This window comes from Girardinichthys multiradiatus, chromosome 12 (assembly GCF_021462225.1).
Source record: "Girardinichthys multiradiatus isolate DD_20200921_A chromosome 12, DD_fGirMul_XY1, whole genome shotgun sequence".
Classification (NCBI taxonomy): domain Eukaryota; kingdom Metazoa; phylum Chordata; class Actinopteri; order Cyprinodontiformes; family Goodeidae; genus Girardinichthys; species Girardinichthys multiradiatus.
In genome coordinates, this window is record NC_061805.1 from 16,837,446 (window position 1) to 16,862,758 (window position 25,313).

The 25,313-nt window shown below is 40.6% G+C and overlaps 1 protein-coding gene across 7 annotated transcripts in view; it reads right to left on the reverse strand.

Moving 5' to 3' along the window:
* Window positions 1-509: 509 nt before the first annotated feature.
* Window positions 510-25,313, reverse strand: part of gapvd1 (GTPase activating protein and VPS9 domains 1) — a 47,256-nt gene continuing 22,452 nt past the window's right edge. For 5 of the 7 annotated variants that reach the window (XM_047381153.1, XM_047381152.1, XM_047381150.1 and 2 more), the window contains 17 exons: window positions 20,976-21,113; window positions 19,416-19,550; window positions 18,650-18,769; window positions 17,384-17,461; window positions 16,286-16,632; window positions 13,865-13,952; window positions 13,066-13,098; window positions 8,811-8,882; window positions 8,577-8,705; window positions 8,364-8,490; window positions 8,138-8,250; window positions 6,387-6,546; window positions 4,685-4,872; window positions 4,182-4,395; window positions 4,002-4,074; window positions 2,944-3,141; window positions 510-2,651 (listed from right to left, as the gene is read on the reverse strand). In XM_047381153.1, coding sequence (XP_047237109.1) covers window positions 2,511-2,651; window positions 2,944-3,141; window positions 4,002-4,074; window positions 4,182-4,395; window positions 4,685-4,872; window positions 6,387-6,546; window positions 8,138-8,250; window positions 8,364-8,490; window positions 8,577-8,705; window positions 8,811-8,882; window positions 13,066-13,098; window positions 13,865-13,952; window positions 16,286-16,632; window positions 17,384-17,461; window positions 18,650-18,769; window positions 19,416-19,550; window positions 20,976-21,113 — 2,354 coding nt within the window. In that variant the 3' untranslated portion in view covers window positions 510-2,510. The remainder of the gene's footprint in view (window positions 2,652-2,943; window positions 3,142-4,001; window positions 4,075-4,181; window positions 4,396-4,684; window positions 4,873-6,386; window positions 6,547-8,137; window positions 8,251-8,363; window positions 8,491-8,576; window positions 8,706-8,810; window positions 8,883-13,065; window positions 13,099-13,864; window positions 13,953-16,285; window positions 16,633-17,383; window positions 17,462-18,649; window positions 18,770-19,415; window positions 19,551-20,975; window positions 21,114-25,313) is intronic. The other 2 variants (XM_047381154.1, XM_047381151.1) reach the window with 1 other exon arrangement.

The window sequence follows — 25,313 nt, forward strand, 5'->3', positions numbered from 1 at the left end:
CCAAATCATTTCAAAATTTCAAACTTTTTACTTTCTCTGTTGTACAGGGAGCAGAACAGTAAAGCTCTGACACAAACTCTAGCCTGTTTGGTCACTTACAATGAAGGCTCAAATTTCATTTTCTGAAACAATGGCATAGTTTTTTTTTTAGTACGATAATTTGTTTTCTTTGTGAGCACTGTTGCTGTGATTGGTTGTCTGAGGACACACTGACACACAGGGCCAGGTCCGAGTAATTTGATCCCATTTGTGGAGTATGCATTCCCCAATTAAAGTGACATCACATAAAGCTAAGTAGTATAGATGCAACCTGCAACTTGATTTTCCAGTGCGTGGTTTTCTCATCAGATTCATTACTCTGACTGCAAGGAAGTGCACTGCACATATACAGAAAACCTGTTAGTGTGCTGTTGCAGATGGGTATTAAGGAAAAAAAAAAAAAAAAAGCTAGGTTGTGAAGTTGTCCATTATTTGTTCATCAGCTGGAAAGAGAAACACAGTGAGCTGCATAACTTTGCAATTCATTTTAATCACATTAGTTACGTTGACAGTTAAAAGGCAAAAATGCACTGCTCCCTGTCAAATCTTCCAGGAAAACACGTTTGTTTTGTGCAAAATATACCAATTTTTGATATGCATGTATCACGGACAAGAAAAAAAAAAGCTTTGCATCCTCTTGCAGGTTCAGCTGCAGGTCTGTGGCACGCAATAATCCTATTCCACAGTTTATGATGACAGACTGCACAGACCATTCAATGACTTCATGCAAGAGGAGGCAGAGGGTCAACAGGTCGCACAAGCCTCTCACACAGCTTCATTCATTCTACACCAATCACTTTAGCATCAACTGCAAGTCAGTAACAAGTCAATAGTGTTTTTTTTTTTTTTCCTTTTTGTTGTTTTTGGACCTTTATCCTACTGTGTATTGTGCTGTCAGATCAATAATTGTGAAAAATAAAGGAACATGTGGCACAACCGTGCAGAAAAATTAAGATTTAAAGGGGTAGAAGAGAGTTCCAGTGATTTTTGGATAGTTAACGGCATGCTTGAACCAGAGCTAGAAAAATACAATGATACTGAGTCATCACACCACAGCTGAGGAGGACAGAAAAAATGAAATAAGTGCACATAAATACAAGTCCCTTTTGTTGAACTCATGAGGAGGTAGAGAGCCAATATAGTTTACACTGGGGAAACGTGGGAATCTCAGGTATAATATTACAAAACTTAGTATAATGCAATCAACAAAGGCTGCTTTGATAAAAAGGGATGACGGCATAACAAACATCACAGTAGTTCAATTAAATACTCAACTTTTTATTCTATTTTGTTTTTTAAACCAGTGTTAAGGTGATCCAGCACTCTGCTGTCAATTAATGCAGGACAACTGATCTGATTTTACGCTCATTGGGTGCAACTCTGAGGTAGGTTGGGATTGTTTTTCTTTTTTGTTCCAGCTCAGGTGCTTTCAAAAAGGACCGAGCCATGACGGTAAGAGGTGTGGCGATGCCTGTGTTCCTGCAAAGGGTCGAAAAGGGTTTTCAGTGGCCCAATGGGGTGTGCGTGTGAATGGGGGGGGGGGACAGTGACTTTTGAGATTCACAAATGAAAAACCTTTAAAGAGCACCCCACATCAAAGGCACTATTTCAATGCATCCATAAATGCCACTGTTGCTCTGTGCACGAGTTGACCCTGTACATCTTAACCACTCTGCGCTTCTCGATGCTAAGGTGCCTTCCTGACTCAAGCATTTCAAACAAGTTTATTTATAACCTCGGACAAGATATGCATCCTCTTTTTTTCTCCTTAAAGTTAGACAAAGCATTAAATAAAGCAACACATATAAATACCTTGAATTTATTACATATATGTTGGCCCTTACGTTCAAATTAGTGAAAGTCTGGGAAAAAAAATTGAAGTAAACAGTTGATGAAATAAGCTGCCCAACTGGTGGATACCTTATGAGAGTAGGGTTAGATGTGAATTGATCTCAGTGTGTAAGTCACTAAATCCTATCAGCAGCTATAACTGTGAATCCCTGCAACAAAATGCAATTAATAAACATTATGCTGTAATTATGTTTGGAGGCCCATCCCTCAACCAGGGTGAAAAACAAGAAATACAGTGATCATCACCAAGGAAGTCTGGTCCCTTTAGATAAGATTATATTTTACATTGATTTAACCTCACATTATCAATTGTGAAGACATAAAGTTCCTAACAGATCCAAAGGAAAAAGAATACAAGGAAAATTTTAAATCAGATTCAAAGTTACCGTTGCCAATGTTCCCCCCACCATGGCTAAAGTCTGGATTTGTCCACATACGTACAGTAATATATATTTTTTGTAATCTCTCAATGTCTCTGGCTATGTACAACCTATACAAATTCTGAGCAGGGCTGAGAGCCAGGTTTTCTGAAGCTGTGCAGAGGGAGCAGTTGGTTGGGAAGTCTCCCAGTCTCCCGGCTCCTTCCCCCGCAGTCTGCCCGTACAGGTGGCTGTTCTGCTTCACTTGCGATCGTCGATGGTCTTAATGAATTCCACTGCAGCGGTGAACTGCATCCACCAATAGCACTCCTCCCCACTCAGCCGGCTGGCGTAGAAATTATTGATGTACTGAACGGTGGACAGCAGGTGGGGCGGGTTTGCCTGGAGGGGAGGAGACGCGAGGATGGGCCCACATTAAGAGCGCGAAAATGGCTCGAGTAACAGCATGCAGATTATAATCAGAAATGTGTCAAAAAAAAAAAAAAAAAAAGTAATATATGCTCGCAGGTTTTTATGGTGTGCTGCAATTACAGTCAAACTGAGGAAGAGTTTTTCAGATGATCCTTCTTAGTTGTCACTGACAGGAAATCAAGTAAATTTGGACAGAAAGTTTAAGAAATAACTGCTAACTAAGCCCAATGTCAGACAGAACAGTGGAAGAATAAAAACTTACTCTTATGAGGACGAAGACGAGGACTGGGACGAAGTCATCTGCTCCCGGCACTGAGTCTTCATTGGCTAGACTCAGCAGATTCATGATGGTGGAGCACATACGCAGTATACACTGGACTTTGTCTCGTGGTGTCTTGTATGCATTGATGGTCTTGATCTCAGCCTGCGCTGAAGGCCAGGGAGCCTCTTTAAGGTAAACCTACAGCCAGAATGGATTATTGTAACCTTGAACTCTAGGTAAACATGTGCATCTCAATAAATAGAATATCATCAAAAAAAAAATATCAATGCAAAAAGTGAAACTCATTAAATCACGTAGCTGCAGCATTACACACAGTGACATTTGTCAAGACTTCATTTTAAATCATTTTGAAGCTAACGAAAAGCACAAAAATCAAGGTCAAAATGAAATATTACATGAGGCCAATATTTTTTTTAAATACAGAAATGTTGGTTTACCAAAAAGTATGTCCATGTATTGTAACCTTTTAAAACACGTTTTCCTTCCTCCCAACCTTCTAATAAGCCTGGATAAAGCACCCGGCTGTGTTCCACACCCTGAATAGGCTTCCTCTCAAGGCTGGGGTTTCCCAGTTGCTTGTGCACTTCATCTTCTACACTTTTTTCTTATACTCAACTTTCCATTTAAACACTCTGAACAGTGAACTTATTTAATGATGACCTTTTCTGCCCTGCCCTCCTTGTGCAACATGTCAGTGCTTGTATGCTGGAGAGCAGTCAGGTCGGCAGTATTCTTTATGAGTGTGTAGGTCATACTACAACATTTCTGTATTAGAAATCCTTCTTTGTTGCCGTTACGTAATATTGTGATTTTTCTGGGAAACTGAGTTTTTGCTCTTAATTAACTGGAAGCTTTTAATTTTAAAATTACTGGAATTAAACACTTGAGTTAAATCGCTATGCATGTCTTGAATCTTTATGAGTTTCACTAAAATTAATGAAATTACATTTTCAGTGATATTCTAATTTATTGAACTACAGCTGTAGTTTCTTTTTCTCGTGAATTGGCCAAAGAGAAAAAGGTTGTCAGGACTATACCTCTGGGATCTGCAGAGCTTTATGATTTGCCGTCACAACTTTTGTAAGCCGCTGGATGTGCTCATGGAACAGCCTGCGTGCAGGAAAACAACACCGTTTCAGACAGCATAGCACATTCTGAGTTCACAGATTATACACGTTAGCAGTTTACTTGGCAAGGCAGGTACAACAGCCACTCACTGGTCTCTGAGAATATCTCCATCCTGGTTGGGGTGGAAGGCCAGTTTGAAGATGCGGTTCATAACGCTGCGCTCGATAGCCATCTGGGCATCCTGCAGCTGGTCCTCGCTTGCGTATTGCCAAATGGCATCACGGGCCATGGCACCGTACAAGTAGCGCAGAAAATCCTCCACTGCTGCAGTCTTGTCATCAGATGCTGTGCACCCCTGGAAAGCTTGAGGCAAGCACAGGGGCAACTGTCAATGCGTGTGTGCCAAAACGTGTCTTGAAATGATGTCGAGTTACAGGAAATCACTCGAAAATACGACGCCAATAAATTTTGGTACAATTTGTTTTAGTGTTGTGTCTGATAAGTAATACAGAGAACGGTATTGAAAATTATGAATAACATGTCAAAAGTGTGAAAATGGCCTGGTAAGGTTAGAGTCTCTCCTCTGAAGACTGGTGAGTCAACATGCTCAGCTGGGGTTTAGATCTTTAGACGGGGAAGATGATAAAAATACCTTTAATGAACTCGAGCATCTTTGTCTCCATATGTTCAAGAAGGAGGCGGACACAGACAGTCGTGAAGTAGCGGTTTGCCACCTCCTTGTCTCTCAGCACCCGCTGTAGGAGCCTCTCCAAGTGGGCCTGAGATGTCTGCAGACCCTGGCGACACCTGGTTAGATAAGCTATGTATGGAGCCCGCTTTCTGAAGAAAACACAAACATGATCACTTAATATTTTCCTACATGATGGCTCTTCAAATGCCCAAAATAAAAATATGTGGAGTTTCTCACTAAAGTATTCATACCTATTTATCTATTCTACATTTTGTCACAATACAACCTAAAACATAAATTAATTCTATTGAGATGTCAAGTTGTAAATGAATACAAAGTAGAACTTAATTGTCAGGTGGAAGGAAAACATATGATTTTTGACTTTTTTAGTTTTTTACTTATTCATATCTGAATAATGCGCCATGCATTTGTATTCATGAGTCAGTACTCTGCTGAACTCAGTTTTCGTGACTAAAATATTTGCCCTTTTTATACAAAAAACTTAATCAGATTAGATGGAGAACACCTGAGAATATACATTTTCATGTTTTGACTGGATTTAGGTCTGGTCTTTGACTGGGCCATTATAACACATGCATGTGCTCAAACTTCTCTATTGTAGTTCTGACTAAATGTTTTGAGTCACTGCCTCGGCCGAAGGTGGACTTCTGTTTAAGTCCCAAGTCTTTTGCAGCCCCAGGTTTTCTTCCAGGATTGTTCTACATTTAGCTCTGTCCATCATCCCATCAAATATGACCAAACTCCTTGCCCCTGCTGAAGAACATCATCTCCACAGCATGATGCTGCCACCACTATGGTTTATCTGGGCAAAGCACCTTCTTCATGTGTTTCCTGTGTCCCATACATGGCTTGGGGAAACGTTAAACAAGATTTCCTTAAGTCTTCCATAAACAATGTTTTTTTTGCTACCCTTCGATAAATGCCAGATAAGTAGAGTTAAGAATCAATCGCTGTCCTGCACCTGAACTGTGCATCCCTGCAGCTCCCCTGGAGTTACTATATTCACCATGGCTGTTTAACTAAATAATTCTGTCTCTTTCTTGTCCGTCAGTTTGGGCAGATAGACATTTATTGGCACCATCTCTTGGTTTGCAGTTGTATTTTCAGATGATGGGCTGAACTGTAATCTCTGATGTGTTACATTGTTTTCTGAGCTAACCCCACTTTAAACTTCTCCACAGCTTTATCCCTGACCTGCCCCAGGGTCCTTGGTCTTCGTGACGCTTTTTTTTTTTTCACATTCTCTAACAAATCTCTGAGGCCTTCACAAAACAACTGAATATATGCTATATTTATGTTATAAATTATGCACAGCTGGACTCCAATAACTAACTGTAAGGCAACTAGTTGAAATTAACTTTATTTAAGGGTATTTGACTAAAAAGGGCTGAATACAATTGCCACAATTTTAGAGACATTTTGATAGAAATGTGAAAAGCATGCTTTATTTTCACTCCTGTTCACTCCTGTGCTGGTTTGTTACATAAAATCCTGATAAATACATTGCAGTTTGTAGCAATGTGAAAAGGTTCTCTGCAGTTGTTTGGAGAGAGCCTTGCTTTAGGGTAGTGTATCAAACCAATAAAATATTAATTAGAGTTGTGAGTTTAATGGCCTGATCCCTAAAGGGGTTCTGAGTTACCTGTAATCCTCCGCAATGGCAGCAAGCAGCTTCCTGCAGGTGCGTGTATCAAAACGGCTGACGCAGCGCGTGGTCTCCTGAATCTGGGCCATCTGGTTCTTATCCTGAAGGTTGATGGCCTCCGCCAGCTGGATCTTCAGGAAGCAGACGATCTCATTGTCTGAGAGAAACAGGACAATAGAGAAAGAACTGATTAAACAGCCTATTAGTAAAGGATCAGCACGCTTGCACCTCCACAGGGCTATTCGACAAAGGGCCAAAGGAGTTTTATTTAAGCCAAACAATGTCACTAAGCTACACCTGTAGCCTTGAATTGACAGACAGGGTGGTCATCCTGTAGCCGTAAAGTGGGTGGTTCAAGCCTCAGGCCATTCAAAGGACACTTGGCTACACATTGCACCTAATGTTGTTAAACTAACCATTTCTGGAATCTAAAACAATGCATACAAGGACTTAAGTAACCATTTACCATTTTATCTAAACTTCAATTAATGATTGCTGCTAAATAAATCATTTTGTTCTGCAAGCACTAGATACATTATGCTAAATTATATACATATGGTTTAACACTCAGCAGGCTGACTTTCTTTAAACCTTGTCCTAAGCTTTCAGGGTAAGGTCAAAATCTGTAGGTTGTGCAAACTTGCTATTTTTCTTAAGGACACTCTGAGCAATATGGGTGTTTGCCAACATTTTAGGCTTACACTCTGTTCCCTACAGAAGTTAGGGACAAAGATAGCTTTTTATATGCTTTTAGGAAGTTGTAAAACATATTGGGAGCGCATTGCTGGGATATTAATAGCAGTCCTTCATCACCAAACAGATCAATCACTGTTTTTAGTAGAGGTTATATTTCTCCATGTCTAATAATTTATTAGCATGTGTACAGAGTCATAGAAAAACAAACAGTCAGGGTATGAGAGAGTCTCTAATTGAAACAAGTGTGTTGAGTGAAGTCATTCGTTCTGTGAAAAAACAGGTTTCAAACAGGGCCTTTATTTAAGGATAAGGCCTATTAATACTGTCATAATAAGATGGCACCTATGTAAATACAAGCTATTGAGGCGAAGCTCCTGCAAAGTCACAATTGGCCGCAGAACAAATGGACTGCCCAAACACTGGAATCAAGCCACAGTACATGGTGGTTTAGGCATCATGATGGGAGGGGGGGGGGGGGGGGGGGGGGGGGGGGGGGGGGGGCATCATTTCTTTACTATGGTGTTTATCAGAAATGCCAGAAATCATGGTTGAGTTTGCAAACATCAAAATAATTGAAAAGGTCATGTTGCCTTAAGCTCAAGAGGAAGACAACGACAAACACACCAGTAAGAGGACAGCATCTTGGTTCCAGTCGTACAGGGCAAACGTTGTGTAGCTTTTAGCCTAACCCAAAAACCTAAATCAAACATGCCGTTTCTGAGGCAAAACCCCGAAATAGTTTTTCGCCTCAGAAACCGCATGTTTCTGTAGCATGTAGTACCTTCAACCTGGGCTGGAATACCTGTTAAAACATGCAGAAGCAGGTCGACTCCATGCAGCAGTTTTCACAGACATTTTTTCACACTCACTTTTATTAACGAGCGACTAAGGCTTTGAACATATCTGTGTTTTACAACAATTTCTTATTTAACAATTGCTTTTAATATCCATCTGAGACATATAATGCGCTCAGTTATAAAAAACAACAATGAAAACAGAAGGCTACTTTGTACTCGAGCACACATCTCGCACAGACTCCCGAACGGTCCTACCTTCAGGATCCGTGTGATCAGGCAGTCCATTCCGTGTGGTTGTTGGTGTCATAATGGGGAGAGCCACAGAGTCCGCAGAACACAAAGCCAGCCTCAGCTTCTTCTTTGCATCACTGCAAGAAAAGGTCCGACCCAAAATCAGCACAGGCAAAGCCTTGCTGAAAACTAGGCAGAATTAAGTAATTGTTTTGTAAAGTTTGTTTTAAAGTGCGACGAAATGTTTTACCTAAAAGAAAATTTGGAATCATGCTGTTGCGCCGTCTGGCTGGCTGAGTCTGGCAGATCATCTGTAGAAATGTTTTGCAGAGCGTCCTCCCTGGGAGGATCGTTCACATTGTCCTCAACACACAGATCTGTGGAAATATACACGATTAAAGTCAATTACTGTGTCTAAAGCCAACGTGTGTTATGCACACACGAGTCAGTTTTGTTCGCTGACCTCCTGATCCATCATAAGAGGCTCCTCCTGTGGCTCCATCACTCGGGCTGGTTCTCTTGATGTTCCTGTACTTGTCCAGGATGTCCTCGGCTGCCTGGACCTGAGTGCTCTGTCTTGACAGTGGGTCATCTGACATACCCACACAGCAACAAACAGGCAGCATTACAACAATCTCTCACTAATGTAGGAAGAGCGTCTGGCAAACAAGGATTTAGAAACCAACCCAGTACTGACCTGGTGGGATGCGCTCCTGTGCCGTATCTTCCTTCTCATGTTTGTCCTTCTTCCTGAACGCTGTGATTGGAGCTGCGGAGGAGAGAGACAACACTGTTACTTGCTCACAGGCTGATTTGAAATCATCAGTCGATGGTCACTTTGGTAAAACTTTGGTACTACTTTATGGGATGTTTGGAGCTGAAAATTCCCACTGTGTAACATACAGTTCCTCCCAGAGGTTTACATACCCCCATAACAGGAATGAGCGATATATCAATTCTGGCCTCATAATTATGCATTTTAACGGTTCTTTTTTAGGTTGGGCAAAAAAACTAAACAAACAAATGTCCACCATTATTATTTAGTTATATTTTAATTACAAATACAAATGTTCAGGTAAAAATCTGGTTGGACACCTGATCACTCTTCCAGCCAGAATTGGTTGGTTTCTTGCCACAAACATTCAGAAGGGTTGAGATCAAGAGTTGGGGGGGGGGGGGCATTCAGGAAGCTTAGGCCCTCTTTGCTTTTTGTTTGTTATCAATGTGTTGAAAGCTTTGGACCCAAACTGTCCCTGTCAGACGAAGGAAAATGGTTCAAATGATTTGTGAGCAATCCCAGAACCACACATTGGAAACTTTCTGTCGCTGATCACAGAAAGGCAAGCTTTACATCAACATGGATGACAAGGATGATTCCAAACAAGAAAAGCAGAATCCAAATGTGCAATGAGACTTAAATTGGCAGCATCCGACAAAGACTTCTGGAGGAAGGTTTTATAGTTAAAAGAGATAAAGATTCGATTTATTGGACCACAATGAGAAGAAGTAAATTTTAAAGAAGTTGTGGTAGGGCTTTCAAACTGAGGAATATTATACCAACTGCCAAGCATGGTAGTGGGAGCAACATGCAGTGGGGCTGTTCTGCAAAATGTGGTGGTAGGAAAATTGAAGCAGAAAGACAACCTAAAGGTTCTTCAGCCTCTCCTCAAATAAAGATCCTATGGAAATAAAATAGTCTCATTAGAATCAAACATATTTTAGAGATTCAATTAATAACGCTGAATTTTTATCCTGTTCAATTATGTACAGTACAGACTAAAAGTTTGGACACACCTTCTCATTCAAAGAGTTTTCTTTATTTTCATGACTATGAATAATGTAGCTTCACACTGAAGGCATCAAAACTATGAATTAAGACATGTTGAATTATATACTGAACAAAAAAGTGTGAAACAACTGAAAATATGTCTTATATTCTAGGTTCTTCAAAGTAGCCACCTTTTGCTTTGATTACTGCTCCACACACTCTTGGCATTCTGTTGATGAGCTTCAAGAGGTAGTCACCTGAAATGGTTTTCACTTCACAGGTGTGCCCTGTCAGGTTTAATAAGTGGGATTTCAAGCCTTATAAATGGGGTTGGGACCATCAGTTGTGTTGTGCAGGAGGTGGATACAGTACACAGCTGATAGTCCTACTGAATAGACTGTTAGAATTTGTATTATGGCAAGAAAAAAGCAGCTAAGTAAAGAAAAACGAGTGGCCATCATTACTTTAAGAAATGAAAGTCAGTCAGTCCGAACAATTGGGAAAACTTTGAAAGTGTCCCCAAGTGCAGTCGCAAGAACCATCAAGCGCTACAAAGAAACTGGATCACATGAGGACCGCCCCAGGAAAGGAAGACCAAGAGTCACCTCTGCTGCGGACGATAAGTTCATCTGAGTCACCAGCCTCAGAAATCGCAGGTTAACAGCAGCTCAGATTAGAGAACAGGTCAATGCCACACAGAGTTCTAGCAGCAGACACATCTCTAGAACAACTGTTAAGAGGAGACTGTGTGAATCAGTCCTTCATGGTAAAATAGCTGCTAGGAAACCACTGCTGAGGACAGGCAACAAGCAGAAGAGACTTGTTTGGGCTAAAGAACACAAGGAATGGACATTAGACCAGTGGAAATCTGTGCTTTGGTCTGATGAGTCCAAGTTTGAGATCTTTGGTTCCAACCACCGTGTCTTTGTGCGGCGCAGAAGAGGTGAACGGATGGACTCTACATGCCTGGTTCCCACCGTGAAGCATGGAGGAGGAGGTGTGATGGTGTGGGGGTGCTTTGCTGGTGACACTGTTGGGAATTTATTCAAAGGCATACTGAACCAGCATGGCTACCACAGCATCTTGCAGCGGCATGCTATTCCATCCAGTTTGCGTTTAGTTGGACCTTCATTTATTCTTCAAAAGGACAATGACCCCAAACACACCTCCAGGCTGTGTAAGGGCTATTTGACCAAGAAGGAGAGTGATGGGGTGCTGCGCCAGATGACCTGGCCTCTACAGTCACCGGACCTGAACCTAATCGAGATGGTTTGGGGTGAGCTGGACCGCAGAGTGAAGGCAAAAGGGCCAACAAGTGTTAAGCATCTCTGGGAACTCCTTCAAGACTGTTGGAAAACCATTTCAGGTGACGACCTCTTGAAGCTCATCAACAGAATGCCAAGAGTGTACGGAGCAGTAATCAAAGCAAAAGGTGGCTTCTTTGAAGAACCTAGAATATAAGACATATTTTCAGTTGTTTCACACTTTTTTGTTCAGTATATAATTCCACACGTGTTAATTCATAGTTTTGATGCCTTCAGTGTGAAGCTACAATATTCATAGTCATGAAAATAAAGACAACTCTTTGAATGAGAAGGTGTGTCCAAACCTTTGGTCTGTACTGTATATGATTATTTTCTGTACTAAACTTTTGCCAGCAAAAATTTCACCTGCAAGAATTCGCATGAAAAAATTAAAATGCAGAACTTCGCCTGCAAAGGTGTTGACCTTGTGGTGACTCATGCCAAAGCAATCAGCACTCAATCGAGTCAAGCGACTGATAATGCATCTTAACATTGGATGTCGTCTGCCATAAAAAATCCAAGAAGAAGAGCCAAGCGGCTTTTAACCAATCAAATTACGCTCACTTGATCACGCGACTCACCAGTTCGCTTCTGCCGAGGCTCTTCTTTTGACCCAGAAGGAAGCGACGCAGCTGAAGTTGGCTTCCAGTTGTAGCTTCCGATTCTAGCTTCAGGCGAATTTCTGCAGTTGAATTTTTTTCAGGCGAATATTTACAGTTGACTTTTTGCCAGAGAATTTCTGCAGGTAAAATCTTTGCTGGCAAATTTTAAGTACAAAAAAAAATCTCATACATAATTGAACAGGATAAAAATTCGCCGTTATAAATTAAATGTCTAAAAAATGTCTGATTCTAATGAGACTATTTTACTTCCATAGGATCCCAAACACACAACAAAACTGGATTTGTAACGGATGAAGCTGGTTGTCGATAAGCTCCTGGAATGGACCCGACAAAAACCCAACTGAAAATGTATTGACTAATTTTATAAAACAAGATCCGAGCCAAGAGACCAACCCATTTAAATGAACTGTACTAACTGTAACTAACAGAGAAGAGTGTGACAGGACCTTGCTGATGGCTACAAAAACGTTTTTGGTTTGTCTGCGACATGCTAAGGGACATTTATCCAAATATTAGTGGTGTGTATGTATGCTTTGGAGCATGTATGTAGAATTCTGACCCTGTGTAGTTTAGAGAAACTCTTCTTTCTATGTAAAGCAAAAACTGTCCTGGCACATGTGGGCAACCATCCTCTCTATATGCCTGAAATGCCGACAGGTAAAAAAAAAAAAAAAAAAAAGTCTTCTTTTAAAATCCATCCTGAAAATAATAAAAGCTCAAATAGATAGCAAAAAGGCCAAAATTATATTCCATTCATGCCAATAATGAGTGCATGTAAACTGACCAAAGCTGTAGCAATGTCGTTTTTAAAATAAGTGACCAAAATAAGAAATATATCTCAAAAATATATGCACCTAAATATGGACATCTAGAATTAGACCTTTGGGATGTAGCAGAATTTCACAAAGGTCCACTATGATTCACAAACTGTTTAATTAAGAGTAAAAAGTCCTGCTGATGTCCATCCAATTAAAGAGGTGCCAAATGGACAAACACAAGTTACGGAGCCTCCTCTGAGGTAACAAAAGGAAAACATGCTTTAGGCATACGATGAATGACACCAGCATAAAACAGAAAGGGGTGGGGTGGAGAAAACCGGATGCATGAAGGAGGAGCGTGACTGCGTGAACTCAGCCTACACCATGTCACATCACAGCTCTACAGCTCTAAGGCGACATCTACAAAGCAGCGTGGCGCGCACAGCTGCCGGCTTCAGCAAGTAAAGCTAGCACGGTGACGGCAGCGTGGAAGCGTTACCTGGGACATCACTCTCAGCCGTCCAATACAGCACTGTGAGGAACACAACAGACAAGGTTGGCCTTTCAAGCACACGCTGCTGCTCTGCGGGGCTACAGACTGAGCCTCACCATGCAGAGCCTTTAAAACAAACAGCCTCTGCAGTGATTTGGAGAGAGGCTTGCTTTAGGCTTCACAAGCCTCTAGTGTTATATGTGCACACTTTCTAAATATCCAATACTTTCTTTAATTAAAAAAATATGATCCTAAAGTTTATTATGCAGTCCTTTTGCAGACAGAGGTTTGAGAAATGGTTATAGATAATAACAGCACCAAGAGATGTATCATCTATCAGTGCTGACAACAGAGAGGTCCATCTAATGACCATTAGGTGTTGGCTGACAGCACTACTGGGAGGGCTACAACCATAGCATGTACACACCTAAAGCTCCTCTGGAGACTGATCAGCTTTGAAAAGTCTATATAAATCTGCACCTGAGAGACGTGCGAAGAAAAACAACCGGACACGTCTCTGCGGTAACTTCAAACAACATGAAACATTATTTTCTAAATGGAATTCTATCAGAGAACAGAGATTACACATAATCATTCTTTCTCATGGAATAAATTGGCTTTGCTTTGCTCTTTAAAGTGTGCTTTTTCCTGTCAGTAGTTATTTGGAGAACTTATTCCCCATGATAAAAAAAAAAACAAATGGGTGCTGCCATCATTGAAATACTTTTAAAAAGAAACAAAACTTAATTTCTAATTTTAGCACAAAAAGAAAAAAAAAAGTTGACCGAGACGTCCATTCGCTTACCTTTGGGAATGGCAGACACGAAACGTTTCTTCCACCAGGGTCTGTTGCGATCAGATTTCTCATCATCACTGTCTTTTCTGTCCTCCACCTTTAAAGGGAGGTTTACTCATTAAAAGAGGCATGAGGTGTTAGTGTATTAAAAGGAACAACTTTCTTTATTGATGTGATTAATAACTCCAACTACTGGAAAAAAAAAAAGCAACGGTTTTAAAATATCTTAGTGTTTTCGGTTGAAGAGGAAGAAATTATCATCTTTCTGTCTTCCCAGCTTTGAATTATGATACATTTACGGTTCCCCGCAGAAGCATTCACACCCTTTAAACCTCTAATGTCAGATTACGAGCAAAGTACCTTTGCAGCTCCACCAAGGTTACTGTTAGCTGCTCCTCACCTTGCCCGGCCTGTCCACGTATTGCTAACGTCTGGAGTTGTCCTGTACATTTATAATTTTTGGATGATAAATTGAATAGTTCTCTATGAAATGTTCCAAGCTAGGAATACTGTTTTATAGTTTAATCCTACTTTAAATCTAGCTACAGCTTTCTCCCTGACTTGTCTGCTGTGTTCCTTGATCTTCATAATGCCGTTTGTTCATGAATGTTCTCTAACAAACCTCGGAGGCCTTCACGGAACAGCTGAGATTTATACTGAGATTAAATTACAAACAGGCGGACTAAATGCTAATTAGGTGACGTCTGAATCAAATTGGTTGCACTGGATTTTATTTAAGGGCATCAGAGTAAAGGAGGTAGGAATAAAAATGGCCAACATATTTCTCAAAAATCTGGACGAACGTTTCCTTCAACGTCACTAATATCTGCTGGTCTATCACATGAACCCCCTAATAAAATAATAGCTATAAAATGTAAATATTTTGCTAAGCTTTAAAACAAAAAAGAATTGTATTATGAGTTTTAATGCTTAATACCACAAGTACATTTTATAATCTGTAAAAGGTTTTTTTATTTTTTGTCACTCATTTCAGAAAGTGGAACTAAGATATAACATAGATTCATTACACAGAGCGAAATATTTCAAGCTTTTATTTCTTGTAATTTTGATGATCATGTCTTACAGATATTGATACCCCAAAATTCAGGTGCAAAGGTTTCTTGAGCCTTGAAATAGTCTGCCAGTCTGGGTCTGGAGGCAACACAATCGTGGAAGACTGCGGACCGGACAGATGTCCAGAAAAAAGTAATTAACAACCTACACAAGAAGGGTAAACCACAAAAGGTCATTGATAAAGAAGCTGGTTGTTCTGTATCCAAGTAGATTTGTAGAAAGTTGAGTGGAAGGTACACATGGGCTATGGAGAAGAAAAACTGGACTGTTACACTCAGTGGCCCAAAGTCCTCTTTTCAGATGAAAGTTTGCATTTCATTTGGAAATCAAGGTCCGAGAGTCTGGTGGAAGAGTGGAGAGGCACAGAATCCATGCTGCTTGAGGTCCAGTGTGAAGTTTCCCCAGTCAATGATGGTTTGGGGTGTCATGTCATCTGCTGGTGACATGGTGGTCCACTGTGTTGTCCAGTCACAGTCAACAGTCATCCACCAGGAAACTTAAGTGCACTTAATCCTTCTGCTGACAGGCTTTATGGAGATGCTACTTTTATTTTCCAACAGCACTTGACACCTGCCCACACTGCCCATGGTACCAAAAGCTGGTCCAATGACCATGATGTTTCTGTGCTTGATTGGCCAGCCAACCCGCCTGATCTGAGCCCCATAGAGAATTTATTGAGTAGACCCAACAATGCAAATGACCTGAAGGCCGCTATTAAAGCAACCAGGACCCCCATTACACCTCAGAAAGAACCACAGGCTGATTGGCTTTGGTTCATGCAAAATGAGCCATTTCTGACATTTCTGTATCCTTTACTTGATGAGCAGCTGAATTTTAGGTTTTTATTATCTGTAGGCCATAATCATTAGAATTACAAGAAACAAAGGCTTGACATTTTATGTCATGTGTAAATAATTTATAAAATATATAAGTTTCACTTTCTCAACCGAGTGACAAAAATATTAAACATTTTCTCGATATTCTAAGTTCCTGAGGTGTACCTGTATGCTCTAGATTGTTACTTTTGCAGTTTCAATTATTATTTAACAGTCAGTTCCATGAGAACATAAATAAATGCTGTTTCAGCAAAAATATTGACCGGAATCAGCCTAACAACACAGTTGCAATGTCATCGCAATCAGTATATTAAATTAACCAATTTAATATTAGGTATATATATTTCTTTTATTGTGCATTTTTAACTTTTGAGAACAACAAGTGTCAATTTCTAAAAGGAATACACATCTGCTTTGTAAGCATTACAACACAGACTATGACAGTCAGTATTTGATGCCGTTTTCAGGCATCGCTACCCAGACAACAGAATCAACAGAACATTACCATAAAGGTCGTTACCTCTCCTTTCAGGGAGTCCTTGCTTGGCGATGAGGATGGTCCTGAGGCGAAAGCCCCGGGAGGGTCACGCTCTTCCACTGCTACCCGCCTGTTAAGGCCGGGGTCACTTGTGGGCCGGCGGCCCGGGCACACAATGTCAGAACTGCGACTGCGGACCAGCCTGTCAGGGAATGAATAGCGCTGCTTTGATTGCTCCAGCTCAGCCTGGGCCAAGCACTGGGCCATGCAAATGGAGTGCCGTATATCATGCCCAATGGCATGGGCTTCAGGGATGGGAGGATCAGGGGGAGGGTGAGTGGGCCTGGCGTAGTGCACCTTGGGCCTAACTATTGTCCCTGTGGAAGACCCTAAAACAATAAAGAATGAAAGGAGTGAGGAAATCCATAAAACTATAGCAATCTAGTAGCAATATGTAGAACATCTCTATTTTCCAAGTAACTAGCCAGCTTTTTGCAGCTTCCTGCAGACACACTTAAGGGTTGGGGAAATAAATACACAGAAAAGTCCAAACATATTAATAAAATAATACAGTTTTTCCCATATCAAGTCATTTCACATTTCTAAGGAGACAATCTGAAAATCTAATCAGCAGAAAAAAACTCGTCTGTGGGGGAGAACGCTAAAGAGAGATGTTGGTGGGAGATGAGCCCTAGGTGGAGGTAGGCCACCTGTTCCAAGGGTAGACTCTCTCCTGAAAAGCTTCCAATGGCAGCCTCTTGCCATAAGCACAGTGGGACAAGGGGACAGTGCCAAAGAGCCTGGGGTGAGGTCTCGCAACCTGTCATCCCCTCACCTTGGCATAGAGACACAGAAACTACCATTCCTCTCACAAATTTTCCTGCACCACAAACAACATTTAAAGGAACTATATTCAAGCTAAAACCGGATATTTTAGAACACTAAATGACCTGAAAAAAATGGGCATTTCCCTTAAACGTCTAATAGTTCATAATCAAGAATTTTAGAAAGTACAAGTGGAACTCTGAATAGTTTTGCACGACTCAAACATGACTCAAGCTGATGAATTTAGGGTGGAGATATGACAATACTCATGTCTAGCTCTGACTGCCCACAGAACACTGTGAAACTGTAAATTACCTTCACCAGAGGAGAGCGGATCAAACATGGCGAGCAAAGAATCGGCCTGTGAAGGTGGAGATGTCAGATGGTGGGCTCCTTCAGACACGTGAAAGAATGAAGCAGTTAACAGTGTTTCGGAAAATGAACCTTTATTTTAAAAAAAACTAATCAAGCACAGTGGTGATGCATAGGGTTATCCATGAGGTTGAAACTATAATGTAATGTTTAAACAGTTTTTTCCAGAGAGGTAGAAGAAAAAAGAACGTGTAAATCAGTGTCGTTCAGAGCTGTGTCTAGTTTTTGATCAATTTCTTGAAAAACTCTGACCTGCTGAAATACATTTTTGCCAATTCCGACTTCGGACTGTGAATAACAGCATTAAAGACATTTCTATCTAGCCTTCCTGGTAAGAGCAGTCATCAATGATGTTAGGCGCAGAGGCAACGTTACATTAAATTTGAAAGTAATTGCTGTCAAATAGGGTTTTACTAATATTTTAAAACAAAGACAACATAATTACAGAGCTAACCATCTTCAGCCTTTTATATTACAGGTGCGGTCAGCATTAATGACAGTAAACAACTGTGTATTTCCTAGAGAAAGACTTTCATCTTAACTAAGCTTCCCAAAAGGCTGCCAAAATTCCCTACTGAAACTTTTTCCTTAGCATAGACTGAAAAATCAAATCCATGAGAGCAGCTCTGCTGATAAATGTTGAGCCTTCCTGTTATTACCTAAAAGTCTATCTCTCTTAAAGTAGCAGCCTGAAAGAACAGCAGATTTATTTCCGTAGAAAACATAGTTGTAAAACAGCCTTTCAGTCTTCTTTGTTCAGTAACAACTTCCATACTGAAGAGTGTTGTTGTTAATGTGACCTGTAAGTGCTTAGAATCAAAACATGACTAGATTTAGGTGTTGCCATTCATCAGTAAAGGCTGGTCAAGCTGAAAATCTGTTTATTGCGGTCACCTGCCGATTTCACCATGGATCTCTATTTTATTAGACAAAAAAAAAACTTAGCAGCAGAAACCCCAACACTTGCACACATGTAAATATTTTATTTTCGGATCACCATTCACTTTCATTTGGCCACTCTGCAATTATAAAAATATCAGGGAAAATGTAATAAAATGCAGGCATTAGCTCTGAAACTAATAAATATAGTAAGAAAAGCAGTCATTTAGTTGTGTGGCAGGTATCCAAGTGGTGGCAGTAAAAAGGTCATGTTAAAGTGGATTTCACCACGTTAACAGCAGAGGAAGAAGAGAAGTGAAATTCTCTTACCATGACCCGACTCCTCGCCATCAGGACTGGTCACGGAGTCCTTGCCACCGAAATCTGAGCTACACTCTGACCGGAGGTCCTCAATCTTGTTTGGGATGTCTTCTGAGGTCGCACTGATACCTGTAGCGTTAATGCACAAAGTGAACAGTTCTTCTGAGGACAAAAGCAAACTCAATATCACCTCTACAGATATATGTTTTAACTTGGCAGCAGTCAAAAAAAACTGCATGTGCAGTGGTTTTTAAAACAAAAGAGGATATTTTTCTCTTTAGACTTTGTTGTATTGTCTCTCTCATGTGGGAACCCAGTGGGAACTTTAAATTGGTAGCGTAAGCTCCCATGGGTTAAGGGAAAGACACGGGTAAGAATGATCATCAGAAGCGCACTATCCATCGGCGGGATCCTGTGGGACATTCCTCCTGTGAGCTGAGCCAGGAATGTCCCCGCTGGCTTCCTAATCTGGAATACTACTTCATGTACTTCCAAACTGCATGTCCACCTGAGCCCACGGACGACACGACCAGCATTAACCCCCGTGCCTTTCAGAAAACTTCACAGCGATGCAACTATGCAGGTTAACTACCCTAACAGCAACATGACCGCTCTAAACACAAAGAGACTGAGAAACGGAGGTCTTTTTTTTTCTACCCAAACCTAACAATGCAGTTCTAAAAGAGGCTACAGAATTAAATACTGAAACCTGACTGAAGGTTTCTGGGAGAAGAAAAGAAGCAGTTAATGTTTTTCTTTTTTTTTAGATTTATACCTGAGACAACACTGAGGCCTGGTGTACTCGGTCTCGAACTGACTTCTCTGACCTCTGTGTCATCTGAGGTGCTGCCTACCCCAGAGCAGCTCTCCAGCTCCTGCAGACGCTCCTCCTGCTTCAGGTCTGGGGCTTCTGCCAACAAACCAGGAACAAAATTATTTCATAAAAATATTAAAAAGGTACTAAAATACTCTTTATGAAGAAAGTTTATTATGCCCCTGCCCTCAGTTGCTGAGCACTGCCAGTCAGCTGACTGGGGGAAGGCTCTTACACTTGTCCCTCGCTAGCACAAAAGACAAATTTAGCTGTTTGGAAATAATTTCAGTGACAAAAACACTTAAAAGCCACAACAAATTTTGTCTTTGTATTTTTTTTGCTTAAGTGTGTGTGTGCCAAATTAACAACTACATGCTACTAAAACTAATGGATGTGGTACATTACTTTGGCATCAGTGAAATAATGAATAATGAAACTGCATTATTTTTTACATGGGCCCCATGAAGACTCAGATCCCACTTTACTCATACATGGACATTTTCAAAATCTACTTCTTGCTCTGTTATGATTATCAGGTGAGCAAAAATGTACACATGAAAACACATATAACAAAGCCTACATCATTATTAGCATTATAAGTCCCAATCTAAACAATAAAGCTACCGCATCCAATTCTTTGCCTACCCTGCGGTGCTGTTGGGTCCAACCCAGAGGCTTTATTCTGGCAGCAGTGCTCATTTGAATGCTCGTTAGTAATAATGCGTTGCTCAAGTGCTCTTAAGAGTGTCGTTTTCTGCTGCCTAGCCATGAAACAAGCACTGTGCTTGAACAGAGCACGGTTTCACACCATTATTGAGCAGAACAGGGGCAAAAAAAGCAATCAAGATACTCATGCATGTCATTTTTGTTGCAGTGCACATATTGAAATAGTGCCCTGCTTTAATTAAGACAGGCTCAAGCTTTTCAGAGAAACACTTAAGACATCTAATAAAGCTCTCACTTGATTTTTACAAAGCATTAGCTTTCAAAATGGGGAGCCAGGCACAGCATCTCTAATTGATATAAGATTGGAATAGATGAACTATAATGTACAGTTTTATAGGGATGCAAGGAAACTGCGATGAGTGCTGATGTTGTAGAAATTCACAAACTGGTCTCAAAGCAGCAGATTGGCACGTCTGTCCCTATAAAGAACTGACAGTCTATAGGCTGACTGTAAGCTGAGGACAGCTGCTGTCCTTGTGCTTCTCTCCCCTCTGCTGTCACAGGTGCAAACACACCTGGTGGTCCCTCCAAGGAAACTCTTAGCTGCCTGAAAGACAGGCAAGTGTGCGGAATTACGATAACAGATGCGCACATACGTTTCTGGTGTGGAATGCAGTGGAAGCCACACCTGGCATTCCCCCCAATCCCCCACACTAAAGAAACACAAATATGCCTGCATAAACACGTGTGTTCAAATGCACATCTGAGGCTGTCATGTACTTGCACCACAATAAATGACACTGTTACCAATGCAAAATGTGTTAACAGAGGCAGAATCAACCTTCCTTCCCCCACCTGAGTCACTAGGAAGGACCTCCACACTCCAGGCTTCACTTGTGGTCTCCGAAATGGTGGAGCCGTAGGGGTCCAGCAGAACTGAACTGGAGCCAGGAAGGCACAGCAGGCTGCCGAGCATGTTCTCCGCTGCTGCCCCTTAGAGCACGAGACAAAGAGTTAACGTCCTGAAACAGCATGGAGCTGCTATATTGTCTGGCAAAACGCTGAGCCAGCAACTACTTGCAACAGCAGTTTGACATTACACACAAATTTAAAATAACATTTACTTTGTTCAAGGCAGATACAGATGTGGACAGATGAGTCAGCATCCAAGGTAAAGATGTGTTAAAAGCCTCAAATAAATCTCACACTGAAAATAATTTGAAAAGTAAATGTATTAAGTGGGGGGGGGGGGGGGGGGTGAAATCCATGTTGATAATTGTTTTTAACGTAATCACAGATGGCACCATTATTGGGACCCCTGCTGTCTGTAACACCAAAGAGACATAACGTTGGAGCAAACAGATATACAAATTTGACTATTCCTCTTTGCACAATCGCCTTACATCATCCACAGTCCTGGGTTCTGATCTCTTCTTTTCAACTCTCTCAACAGGTTTTACATATGATTTAGCTATAAAGACTGAGACAACTATGGACGAAGGCTGATTTTCTTCTGGTTAAATAATTCTTTCTTAATTTGGCCACATATTAATGCTCATTATTCTGCTGAGAGACCTAATGATGGAGCCTTTTCACTTTACTGGTAGAGTTGACCATTTTTTTTAATGTAAAATCTACAGGCAGTTCAAAGAATTCATAATGCAATGTACTCTAACGTGGTTTCCATGGGCTTTGGAAAAGAAATTGGCCATCAGCATCACATATCCTCCAACAGAGTTACCAGTAGGCATGAGTTGCTCTTCCACATACGCATCCTTTGTTTTAAACCAGACCCACCTGGTGCTTTTGCCAAGAAAACTCAATCTTGGCCTCATCTGGGTTCCTCCCGGTGTGCCTACCAAATAGCCAGTTGACACGTAGGTTGTGTCTAATGGTTGTCATGGAGAATTAGTGACCAAAAGATACAACTCTCCACTGCAGTTCTCCAACAGTGAGTATTGGAGATATTTGTTAACCTCCGTGCCATTCTGCTCGTTGTGTGTGGGGACTAGGGTTGTGACGATATTAAAACTTCAAACTTGATACCGATACCAAGAAAAATACTTCAGATACTGCAGCAGTATTTTTTCAAGACGCTGGCAGTTTTTTTTCTAGCTTAGAACAAAAAAAAATTATTAATTATAATATGACAATATTTCAGCTTCCTTTATTAGGGTGAAACCAATAAGTAGTTAACAGTTCAGCCCTCATTTAAAAAAATATATAATTTTAAAAAGTGTCACTTTGCTGTTTGGCCAAGAAGTAGACAAGATAACAGTAGTATCAAGTGTTAATATTCTTTATGGAAATATGTACCTTTATTTCTGTTGTACAATTATTTTATTTCATTATAATGGCTTATTTTTAGTGCCACGGTGCGTTTCCATTTGTCTGTCAATCTGCTGTTGATACAAATAACTTTCAGTACTTGGAGACATATAAAGGATTATTCTATACTAAAATGAATTATGTTTCAAAACAAACATGGATCTGGCGCATGCAACGTATCTATTCTCTACAGTGTAAAAAAGGATCTTGTCCATGGAAATGTATTTAGCAGCAGCCCTGTACAATTTCTGTCTTTCTGATTATTTTGCACAATATTTTCTTTAGTGCGATGGGTTCCTACGTTTTTCTGCTTTAATTCTCAGCTTCAGTCTGGCTACACCATAATCTGTGCTTTTATAAGCTACATTAGCCAATGTCTTTCCAACTAAAAGCAGGAGTAATGGAATGGGGTGCACTGGTTTGTTTCGTTGATTCACCAATTAGTAGCCGACTGAGCCGTCAGCTGATTTAACATTTTAATGCGTTAATTCATACAGTAGTAGAATGGAGTGTTGTGTGGTTCGGAACTTTTCACTTTAGGGAGCTCAGACCGGCAGAACACCGTCATTGGGTTGTCTGTGTCCGTGGAGCTAATATTTAACCAGATAGCATTACATTATGTCACCCGGGAGGTTTACAGCTTCACTATTGCAAATTTGGGAACTTTAAGTTGCTCTCAAACCCCAGGGTTTTAGCATTAGCAAAGATTGCATGTAGCATTGGTTCACCATTTTGTTTTTTCCCTGTCTGTCTGCCTCACACAGAAAGTACCTTCAAAAAGTGTTTTGTTTGCCTTGTCAGCTAAAGGGTGTTGCCTATGTTTTTTGTTTGTTTTTTTCCTGACTATTATCACCATGTTAGAGTTTAAAACTTCCAGCAGCAGCTCATTGTTTTGGGAGGGGCTGAGTGTCTCTGTTGTTGCAGCACTGCTGCAGGAAGAAGTTCCACAGTTTGGGGAAACAAAAATACATCAGTTTGTATTGATATTGATGCAAATGAGTATCTTTGAATAATTCATTTTTTTTAGTATCGATTATATCGAACTATCGATTGTTTTGACAACCCTAGTGGGGACATTAAATAAGGGTCCTCGTCCAGCCTGTGGCCAATGAAAATGGGCGTCTTTGTCAGGTCATATTTCTACTCCCAGGAACCAGAATGCCATGGATAAGAATACGGAAGTTAGTAGACACTCTGATTACCTTAAAACAGTAAAGTGTAAATAAAACATTTTCATATTTATTTAAAAGAGATTAATAATAGTACCAATAATGGTCCCACTAGCAATTTTGTTAAAACAATTTTTTAGCATGGGATTTTTTCTCTCCATTTAATAAACGTACTCAAATTAAAGGTTGGGGGTTTTCCAAAAATTTGTAGTGTTAGATAGTTCTGCACCAGTAAAGGGTCAACGTATTTTAAGGCTTTCTGCAACTTCTCCATGGATGCCAAAATATTTGTGTTTGTACTTAATTGCTGATTCCAGTTTAGAAGTGAGGAACACAATTTTCAGTAATCCAATTAAAAAAAATCAAAAATAAATGAAAAAAAGATATTTTATAAATATACACAGAAAAGAAGAATGCATTTTTCCCATCTTAATTAAAAGTTCTATGATCAACGCTTTAACTAACCAGCATAATGATTTGAAACAAGAAAAAACATGACCCGTCAAGGGAATAAGACTCATAGATCATGAGATATGAACACACTAAGGGGTCTATTGCATTTCATAGTGGGACACACAAGTGGAAGCACCATTGTGCCAAGGGTCAGAGGTTAATAGTAACATCTCATCCCATACTGGCCTCTGGGGCCACGACTTAAAGCTGCTGATTAAGTGCAGCATAATTCACAACTAAATCACTGCTTTGTCCATCCTCCTAGAAAGTCCCTCTATCTCCATTTGGGAAGCAGTGACTTAACAAGGCGGAAAAATGCAGAGGAGGGAGGGGGGAAGCTGGGCAAGCAGGTGTGAGTGGGAGTCGGTGTCCGCGGCTGATGACCAAAAAGTCAACCTGCGGTAGGTGCACTCCCTGGTTAGTGAAGCTTCCACATCCTGGCACATGCATACAGACTGAGCACACACACATGCCAGCACCCAGGCAACAGTGTGTGCTGCTTTTGGCAGGGGCAGGCCTCTCACTGACAGTGGGAATGCTCCATCCCCGCTGCCCATGTTTACAGTCTTCAAGGTAGGGGCGCAGAGTACTTGTCTTTCAGGTGATGATTAAATGAGTGGCACAACAAGAAGTGAAACAATTAGAATTTCTGCCTCATTATCATGGTAATCTTATCAGAGGGATAATGAGGTATTAATGGATATTTAATGTGCATCTCATAACCCAATCCCTTGGAGAAAACACATAAGGAAATCGCTGTAAATTCACTTAATGATGGAAAAGTCCCCCAACACCATATTCCGAAGAATGAAAAATGGAGGATGCAAATGAGAAGGAACCAAGGTCAATAAGACTGAGGGGACTGAGTGAATGTCAGTGAAGAGAGAGGGAAATAATAAGTTGGGATAAGGATACTTACAAAAAGACATCAGGAAATGCTCAAAGATCTTTTCTGGTTACACTGTAAATAAACCTTTTAAGCCCTTAACCTCAGGTTTTCTGTCACAATGTGGGCTTGAAAGAGTGCAGCGACCCCACACCACAACTAACAGCTTTAGCTGCACAAGTGTGACTTGTTGTGCATGTCAGTCGCTAAAATTAGTTTGCATAAAATAAGAGCTTTTTAAAAAGTCTGAAAATCAAATTTTGACTTTGCATCTATATGTCTCTTATATTTTAAATACATTCATGTTAAATCTTATTCTTCAAGCACTAACTTGTTTAAAGAGTGCTCCATCCATTA